This window comes from Mya arenaria, chromosome 5 (assembly GCF_026914265.1).
Source record: "Mya arenaria isolate MELC-2E11 chromosome 5, ASM2691426v1".
NCBI lineage: Eukaryota > Metazoa > Mollusca > Bivalvia > Myida > Myidae > Mya > Mya arenaria.
In genome coordinates this window covers 57070874-57081560 of record NC_069126.1, presented here as the reverse complement: position 1 = coordinate 57081560, position 10687 = coordinate 57070874, and the positions used below count along the sequence as shown (strand labels likewise).

At 33.7% G+C, this 10687-nt stretch overlaps 1 protein-coding gene across 1 annotated transcript in view; it reads right to left on the bottom strand.

The window, feature by feature from the left end:
- Positions 1-616: 616 nt before the first annotated feature.
- The window catches only part of LOC128235813 (multiple epidermal growth factor-like domains protein 11), a 156077-nt gene continuing 146006 nt past the window's right edge, over positions 617-10687 (bottom strand). Inside the window, exons 9-10 of the mRNA XM_052950606.1 lie at positions 6926-7117; positions 617-627 (exon numbers count right to left, since the gene is read on the bottom strand). Coding sequence (XP_052806566.1) covers positions 617-627; positions 6926-7117 — 203 coding nt within the window. The remainder of the gene's footprint in view (positions 628-6925; positions 7118-10687) is intronic.

The following is a 10687-nucleotide window of genomic DNA, read 5'->3' as shown; positions in this document are numbered from 1 at the left end:
AAAAAATCTTTCAAAAAACTGAGACAACTGAATTCTTACATCATGGTTAGAAGTAAACGGTTATATGTTTTAAAAATCACTTTAAAAACACAAACATGAGAAGATGAGAACCAATATTTTAGCAGTTAAAAGCAGTTAAATTACAAAGAAAATTTGTAATAAGGTTATGTTGTGAATTACTGACTTGATAAGAATATGACTTGATAATTTAACATACAAACACCGTAACATTTCAACATAAACTAGCATTAACCAGACACAAAACATATTTAAATGACATCTTTTTACTGCTAGTCGGTAGCGGTTACATCCCTTGTTTCTATAATCGATTGTTCATATTTCACTATAGATTGTCACCGACGTAGGCATTTCTGATCAATTGTTGTTGATTATAATCGATCATTGGCACAACACTAGGTTTGTCAAAGTGTTTGATAAAACTAATCACCTTATCAAACTCTGGTAATAAAATGAAGGCTTTAAGTGGCATAGACTGCCCTTTCTTACATTTGTGCAATAAAAGAAAAGTTATTTTTGTTTTACCTTTTCATTTTAAGCAAAAAATTGTCTTCTGACGTAGCATATATGACGTAATTTATCATGTGGTCAAGAATATTCAGTGATGTCCTAAAACCACATTATACAAACTTATACATACTGTCAATATTGTACTTATAATGCCAATGCACCTGATTTAGTTTAAAGATGCACTCTTACTTCCAAATAGGAAGTACCACAAATAATACAATTGTTTTAATTTACCGAAAAGGATGAATAAATATAAAAAACAATGCTTCTTATGATGGATAATTTGATTAATTGCAAGAAATGTGCAAAAAAAACACAGTTTTACTACCTTATTAGACGATTTCCGTAAATCTTTTAGGACACACCAGTCATTAAATATTTGTACGTTTTCAGCTATTAAAAAAAGACAAAAATTGTCGAAAACTGACATAAACTTGGCATCAATGTGTACAATGCATTGAAACTTGCGAACTGAAGAACTAATAGTTAACAATTTATTTAAGTTTAGCAGTTCTTTCATATTTTTCCATTAAAAAAGATTACTGGGTATGTCTACCAGGTAGAATTCATTCATGAGTGATTGGCTAGTCGGTGTTATCACGTGATATTACCGAGGTAGGTGTATAGCTTAATTATGTCACCCAATTAGAGTAAGCCGTCATAGCTCAGTGGATACGACGCTGGACTGCAATTTTGGCGACACGGGTTTGAACCCAGTCTCGGACACAATTTTATTTTAAACATTTTGGAACTTTTTTTTACAATTATGAAATCAAAGCGTAACACATTATATTACCGTATTATATCATGTATAGGACGCTAGCATAGATAGGACGCAGGCAAGAAAATAGTTGAGAAAACGGGTAAAAACCCTCAATATATAAGATAGGACGCAGCGGAAAAATGTCAAAATCGGAGCCGAAAAATTGAGGATGGTCAAGTATTTATAACATATATATTGAAGTAAAAAAACTAAAACAAAAATTGTATATAAGGCATATTTTGGTAACTGTCTTGTGTATTTCGATAATTATTGTCGTATTTTGGTAATTTAGCTACACAACAATGGTATATGTCTTGACATTTTGAGAACATTTACGCATATTATAAGACTTATACAAATGCCGTAATAGTCCCGACTGACAGTCAACCGTTGCAACCGTTGCAATAGTCTCGACATGCCTTCTGAATGACAGTCAACAGTTGCAACCGTTGCAATTGCAACAAAACTGTGTATTGTCAAAACTGATGATTGTTTTGATAAGGCTTGTCGCTGTGCGGATTAAAGCATGTCGGCATAATTAAGTGTCAGTAATTAATCTTGCCAGCGGAAGGCACATCGGGTAAAGTGCGAACAAACAACCATAAGGTATTACCATCACAATAGTTTGTTCTATTGATGTTTTTCTAATAACAGACAGCCGGTGTTTTTCACACCTTCGCACATTTGAAAAGATTTGATAGTGACAATAATGCTACTTTGCGTTATGCACATTCATTTATCAATTTTTTAAAACAGTAACATACAACAAAATGTTTTGTAAAATATCGAAACATTAAAATCATAAACAACGATTAATTGATATTTACCTCCTGTCCCGATTTCCGTTGCCGTTATAACTCAATCCAGTTAAAGTGCACTCACATCGAGTTTTTGTGAGTAGCGTCCCTTTTATAAAAAAGTAAACACTCATGTTTTTTTTTCAATTTATTTCTCAATAAATCATTTTAAAGTAAACATTCAATATATTTCTGCATGTGTTAACTTGCGTGATTTTACCTATGTTAGTTGTTCTCTTCGGTGACGCAGTACAGATACTTACTATTACCGCGTTCTTCCCCGGTCCGATATTTTCGACCAGAAATGGACTTGGAAAAAACATGAAATTCTAATAGCATAGAAAGGACGCAGGCAATTTTTAAGACGAGAATTGGGGGTAAAAAAGTGCGTCCTATGCATGATATAATACGGTAGATAATTGTCCTGAGATTTGTTACAGAAAAAATCCTTTTTTGGTGCCAATCCGGTGTACAGTCCCTTTAAATACTTATTTACAATCTTGTTATTAGTAATTAATATTTTCCGTAAAGGCATTATTTAGAAAGTTAAGGTTTATCACTTAACCCTTTACTTCATAGAACATGAATATAAGCATATAATAGATCTCTATAAACCACTGGAAAGCATATAATAGATCTCTATAAACCATCAGAAAGCATATAATAGATCTCTATAAACCACTGGAATGCATATAATAGATCTCTATAAACCACTGGAATGCATATAATAGATCTCTATAAACCACTGTAAAGCATATAATAGATCTCTATAAACCACTGGAATGCATATAATAGATCTCTATAAACCACTGGAAAGCATATAATAGATCTCTATAAACCACTGGAAAGCATATAATAGATCTCTATAAACCACTGGAAAGCATATAATAGATCTCTATAAACCACCAGAAAGCATATAATAGATCTCTATAAACCACTGGAAAGCATATAATAGATCTCTATAAACCACTGGAATGCATATAATAGATCTCTATAAACCACTGGAAAGCATATAATATATCTCTATAAACCACTGGAAAGCATATAATAGATCTCTATAAACCACTGGAAAGCATATAATAGATCTCTATAAACCATTAGAAAGCATATAATAGATCTCTATAAACCACTAGAAAGCATATAATAGATCTCTATAAACCACTGGAATGCATATAATAGATCTCTATAAACCAACAGAAAGCATATAATAGATCTCTATAAACCACCAGAAAACATATAATAGATCTCTATAATCCACTTATAATAGATCTCTATTAACCACTAGAAAGCATATAATAGATCTCTATAAACCACTGGAAAGCATATAATAGATCTCTATAAACCACTGGAAAGCATATAATAGATCTCTATAAACCACCAGAAAGCATATAATATATCTCTAAAAACCACTGGAAAGCATATAATAGATCTCTATAAACCATCAGAAAGCATATAATAGATCCCTATAAACCATCAGAAAGCATATAATAGATCTCTATAAACCACTGGAAAGCATATAATAGATCTCTATAAACCACTGGAAAGCATATAATAGATCTCTATAAACCACTGGAAAGCATATAATAGATCTCTATAAACCACTGGAAAGCATATAATAGATCTCCATAAACCACTGGAAAGCATATAATAGATCTCTATAAACCACTAGAAAGCATATAATAGATCTCTATAACACACTTGAAAGCATATATAGATATCTATAAACCACTGGAAAGCATATAATAGATCTCTATAAACCATCAGAAAGCATATAATATATCTCTAAAAACCACTGGAAAGCATATAATAGATCTCTATAAACCATCAGAAAGCATATAATAGATACGTATAAACCATCAGAAAGAATATAATAGATCTCTATAAACCACTGGAAAGCATATAATAGAGCTCTATAAACCACTGGAAAGCATATAATAGATCTCTATAAACCACTGGAAAGCATATAATAGATCTCCATAAACCACTGGAAAGCATATAATAGAGCTCTATAAACCACTAGAAAGCATATAATAGATCTCTATAACACACTTGAAAGCATATATAGATATCTATAAACCACTAGAAAGCATATAATAGATCTCTATAAACCACCAGAAAACATATAATAGATCTCTATAATCCACTTATAATAGATCTCTATTAACCACTAGAAAGCATATAATAGATCTCTATAAACCACTGGAAAGCATATAATAGATCTCTATAAACCACTGGAAAGCATATAATAGATCTCTATAAACCACCAGAAAGCATATAATATATCTCTAAAAACCACTGGAAAGCATATAATAGATCTCTATAAACCATCAGAAAGCATATAATAGATCCCTATAAACCATCAGAAAGCATATAATAGATCTCTATAAACCACTGGAAAGCATATAATAGATCTCTATAAACCACTGGAAAGCATATAATAGATCTCTATAAACCACTGGAAAGCATATAATAGATCTCTATAAACCACTGGAAAGCATATAATAGATCTCCATAAACCACTGGAAAGCATATAATAGATCTCTATAAACCACTAGAAAGCATATAATAGATCTCTATAACACACTTGAAAGCATATATAGATATCTATAAACCACTGGAAAGCATATAATAGATCTCTATAAACCATCAGAAAGCATATAATATATCTCTAAAACCCACTGGAAAGCATATAATAGATCTCTATAAACCATCAGAAAGCATATAATAGATACGTATAAACCATCAGAAAGAATATAATAGATCTCTATAAACCACTGGAAAGCATATAATAGAGCTCTATAAACCACTGGAAAGCATATAATAGATCTCTATAAACCACTGGAAAGCATATAATAGATCTCCATAAACCACTGGAAAGCATATAATAGAGCTCTATAAACCACTAGAAAGCATATAATAGATCTCTATAACACACTTGAAAGCATATATAGATATCTATAAACCACTAGAAAGCATATAATAAGAGCTCTATAAACCATCAGAAATCATATAAAAGATCTCTATAAACCACTGGAAAGCATATAATAGAGCTCTATAAACCATCAGAAATCATATAATAGATCTCGATAAACCACTGGAAAGCATATAATGTATCTCTATAAACCACTGGAAAGCATATCATAGATCTCTATAAACCACTGGAAAGCATACAATAGTTCTCTATAAACCACTGGAAAGCATATAATAGATCTCTATAAACCACTGGAAAGCATATAATATATCTCTAACAAGAGTGACACTCACAAAATACGCCCATCAATAATTTCTTGGATTCTAAATTCTTCCTTAATCGTACCCAAGAGACAATCAGTGTGTACTTGGCAAAGCATTTATACCGGCAAACATTCTTGGTAAAGATTTTATAGTACAAACATTTTCAGCAAGTTTGGTGAAGGTCAGATGAGAATTGTTCAAGTTAGAGAGTAGACAAAGCTTAAATGGCAAGGGCAGTAATCCTGAAGTGCTTCGGGGCATTTGGCTGATTATCATACTTGACCGATTTATTTTACCAACAAATATTTTCAGCAAGTTTGGTGAAGATCAGATGATAACTGTTCAAATTAGACAGTGGACAAAGCAAAAATGGCAAATTTTGACCAATTCAAGGGCCATAATCCTGAAGAGCCTGGCTGGTTATAGAACTTTGCCAAGAATATATACCAACAAACATTTATAGTAGCAAGTTTGGTGAAATTCGGATAAAAACTGTTCAAGTTTGAGAGTAGACAAAGCTAAAATGGCCAATTTTGATAAATTCAGGGGGCCATAACTCTGGAGTGCCTAAAGCGATTAGGCTGGTTATCGAACTTGACCTAGATATTTCACCAACAAACACTTTCATGAAGTTTGGTGGAAATTGGATGAGAAATGTTCAAGTTAGAGAGCGGACAAAGCTAAAATGTACAATTTTGACAAATTCAGGGGGCCATAACTCTGAAGTGCCTAAAGCGATTTGGCTGGTTATTGAACTTGCCCGAGATATTTCACCAACAAACACTTTCATGACGTTTGGTGGAAATTGGATGAGAAATGATCAAGTTAGAGAGCGGACAAAGCTAAAATGGCCAATTTTGACAAATTCAGGGGGCCATAACTCTGGAGTGCCTAAAGCAATTTGGCTGGTTATTGAACTTGACCTAGATATTTCACCAACAAACACTTTCATGAAATTTGGTGGAAATTGGATGAGAAATGTTCAAGTTAGAGAGCGGACAACATTGTAGAGCCGCCCGCCCGCCGCCCGCCCGCCATGGGTGTTCCCATAATACGGCCATCGTAAGATGGGCGTATAAAAACCACTGGAAAGCACAATTATAATATATCTCTATAAACCACCAGAAAGCATATAATATATCTCTAAAAACCACTGTAAAGCATATAATAGATCTCTAAAAACCACTGGAAAGCATATAATAGATCTCTATAGACCACTGGAAAGCATATAATAGATCTCTAAAAACCACTGTAAAGCATATAATAGATCTCTATAAACCACTGGAAAGCATATAATAGATCTCCATAAACCACTGGAAAGCATATAATAGATCTCTATAAACCACTGGAAAGCATATAATAGATCTCTATAAACCACTGGAAAGCATATAATAGATCTCTATAAACCACTGGAAAGCATATAATAGATCTCTATAAACCACTGGAAAGCATATAATAGAGCTTTATAAACCACTGGAAAGCATACAATAGATCTCTATTAACTACTGGAAAGCATATAATAGATATCTATAAAGCACTGGAAAGCATATAATTGATCTCTATAAACCACCAGTAAGCATATAATAAAAATCATTAAACTCACTACACTTATGCCCGACAGGGCAAAGCTTTGCCATTGGATTAGGATAGGTAGCTCCACCATCACAATTATACCCATCTTCACAGAATGGAGCTTGACCTTCTGGAATATCCTTGTATGGACAATATTTCCCGACTGGACAAGGTTGGCATGTTCCCCCAACTAAACCTCTTATGGAACACTGGGGATTCGGAGCTGCAGAGTAAAATATTTACATGGTAATATTATTTCTCAGCATTGAATGGCCACATTCCACATTCTAGTAGTTGAGGAAATATCAATTTTTCATTTTTAGTTTATCAAACAATGACCTTGAACTAACCCAAAATGCAATTTTAAGGTACTACATGAGATAAGCTTGCTAAATATTTTGTCACTCAAAGTTTTTTCTCACAATTGTTTTTAGGAAACAGAACCATTCACACATTTATAATTAATCCTAAATTGCCAACCTTAAGAATGCACACACATTACTATACAGTACACTTAACGAGTTAGACCCACTTTCCTTGCTCACTCCGAGGGATAAAGTCAATGATCACGGATTTCCTCCGAGGGTAAAACTGTTGCCCTCACTAAAATCCCCCCAGAGTTCCTCCGAATGGCTGGCTTACCGCCGAGTTAAATATGAACGATAGCATTGGAATTTTCCACATAAAACGAGGCAAGAAGGCCTTCAAAACCATGCGCTGTGATCTTTAAACGTGTGTTGTACCTCCTGATTTTTCGAAAATGTGTATCTAGCCTTTCTCGGATGAAATGTGTTTATCAATGTATTCAGTCATTAGCATAAACACGTCTATAAGATGCATATGTGCAACTAGTGAAATACGACTACATTCTTGTGGTAAGCTAACTTCAGGGCAGAGGAAAAAGAATAATAGCAATTTACTGGAGCCGTCGTACTCGGTTGAAAATTTTAATAAAAATAAAATAACTTTAGCGTAGATTCTTATCAAGTGTCCGCAGAGTTTCGCGGAGTTAACCCCTGCAAGGAATGCCGCGTTCGTTATTCTTCGGTCGACTGATCACCCTCCGAGGGCCTTCAATTCAAACTCCGAGGTATGCGGACAGTCAATAAAATCATTGTGTTGGCCGCGATAGCGAAAATCGGCGGAGGGAAACGGAAAGTGGGTCTCACTTGTTCAGTGTACTGTAAATCAAAATTTCACCTGATGCATCGTTCCTAATTCAAGCTATTGAGAGGAACTGCATGTTGTTCTATTTTTGTAACACTAACCTTGAACTTGAACCCATTGACTCCAAATGCTTTACTGAAGGTCATTTTCACATGAGCTTGCTAATCACTTTTATAAGTTTACACTATCATCATTATAAATTATTCCTTACCAATTTATAGATTGAAACCTGTTTTGGAGTTCAAGTAAAATTAAACCATTTGACCCTGAACCTTGACACCAAAGTTTAATCAATGTGTTATTCCAAACTGAATTTAATATTCAAAATATGTTCATTCAATTTTTTTATACCCAGCTCCCTTGCCCTTGATGGCATGGACTCCCAATTAGGTAATATGATACAGTCGAAACTCGTTGGCTCCATATCTGATGGCTCGATATCTTTGTTGGCTCGAACTAGATTAAAAGGATAAATTGTTTTTACTCTTTGTTCATATAAACATCGATATGATGGCTCGATATCTTGAGGGTCGATATTCTTCCACGCTCGATGTCATTTTCGTGGTCCCAAGTTAGAATTTTACACTTTGTTTTGTTGGCTTGGGTCGATGTCATTTTTGCGGGTTCAGGTAAGAATTTTACACCTTGGTTTGTGTGCTTGGCTTCATTAAGTTCAAGGCGCTAATCGATTAAAATTGTTTGATTGGTATTATTATTATTGTTAAATTCAAAATCAAATGGTTAAACAGTTTGAGCAAACATGCCATCACTTTCAGTCCGGTCTCTAATTGGCATCCATGTATATTGTTTATATAAGGCAAAATACGACGTGCGTACGGTAATTATGTCCAATAAATACAATAGATAGTAAAAATCGAGGTAAAGAAGACTTTGTTACGTATCAAATAAAACATCACCATCTGTATGGAATCCCGCTTGGCTCGATATTCTCGAGGCTCGAAGTTTTTTGGCCGGTCCCTAAAATATTGTGCCATCGAGTTTTGACTGCTTATTCACCTTTAGATCTGGTATTTAAAAAGTTAGTTCTATAACTGTTGTTTTTTAATAGTTGGGCAAACACTATTTATGATATTTACCTTTTAAGAGCCTGTATTTCAAAAGCGAATTCCAAAAGCGAATTCCATAATTGTTATTCTTAAATAGTTGGGCAAAAACTGCTTTTCAATTTTAAGTTACCCGCTACAGCTTCCTTGTCTATTTTAAGTTAGGCCAGAGTTTTTATATCTTTAGATTTACGGGAGCGCCGTACCTAAATATTGCAAAACCCAAATAAAAATAAAATTCATTTTCGTAGTTTTATTTTTATTTTTTCCGACGAACGTTGCTCCAATGTTAAGAACAAAATAAAATTAGTGTTCTATAACCCATATCTCAGAACCAACTGGTGTACCAATTGTCATTCATTATCGGTCTTTTTACTGCACAAACCACGTAAACCAGTCGGAAATACGCGGAGAAACAGAACAGGTACCCGTTACCATAACAACGTCCTGTCAAAAGTGAAAGTACTTTTTGTCATACCCCTTATTTCTCGCAATTTCTGCAGCTATATAAAAATGTTTTTCTACAAAAAACGTTCCGATGTTTATATTTCATTATTTAAATCAAACCGTGGTGAACTTAAAGCGTGTTTATTGTGATTTTTTTTGTAGATACAGTATGTTGTTCGCGTTTCGTGGAATGATTGCGAAACTTCCGGTCAAAATAAGGAGACAGAAATTCGTGGGTTGTATTGTCTATTAAAAGTCGTTGGCGCACGTCGTATATTAACAAGGATGAATTGGATTACAGCGCAAAAATGTATAGCTTCTGACAAACACAAACTGCAAAATGATATCGTGTTCATCATAGTCAAAATGGATATTTTTTTCTGAATTTGACTCTGGGGAGCATTGAACACACTGCTTCACAATCACATATTTGAAGAGAAAAACACAAGGTATCGTGATATTCGTAGTTGTTAATTAGTTTAATAATGATTTCGAATTTAAATCGTTATAGAATACTGAAAATGATGTAATAATAACATAGAGTGTTTCCGATAAAAGAGAAAAAATCTGAACATAAGATATCTGGCAGTCAGTGCAAGAAGTCAAACTTATCCGTTGCTTATTGCCAACGGGCATAGCTGGAATTAGAAGGATATTTTTCAGGACTGATTCTAAAATCAGTTCTTAGACCTGTTTTTTTTTTAAACATATAACACAGTCACGGTGCTATTTCGTTAAAGACAGAAAAAACACATTTGACCTCCTTATTATACTGTGTCTGAAACTGTGTTCAATGTTTGATTACTTCACAATGGAAAGGATATGCTTATATTGTGGGCAAAAGGTTAGAATTGGCCATTTAAACTTCTTTATTACACTGACATGTTCCATAAAATCCATGGGTTGATAATATATGCACCTCATATGCATAGATGCATTCGAACAAATATATACAATTAATTTCAATGAGCGCTTGAACTCACAGTGTTGAGGTCAATATTTTCAGTCATTAAAAGGATCTTTTAATTATGCTTTTGGAACTTTATGGTGATCTATCACCCTTTTTTCAGCCTATGAAATAGCTGACACAAGTAAGGTGTGTTTTGTCTTCATGA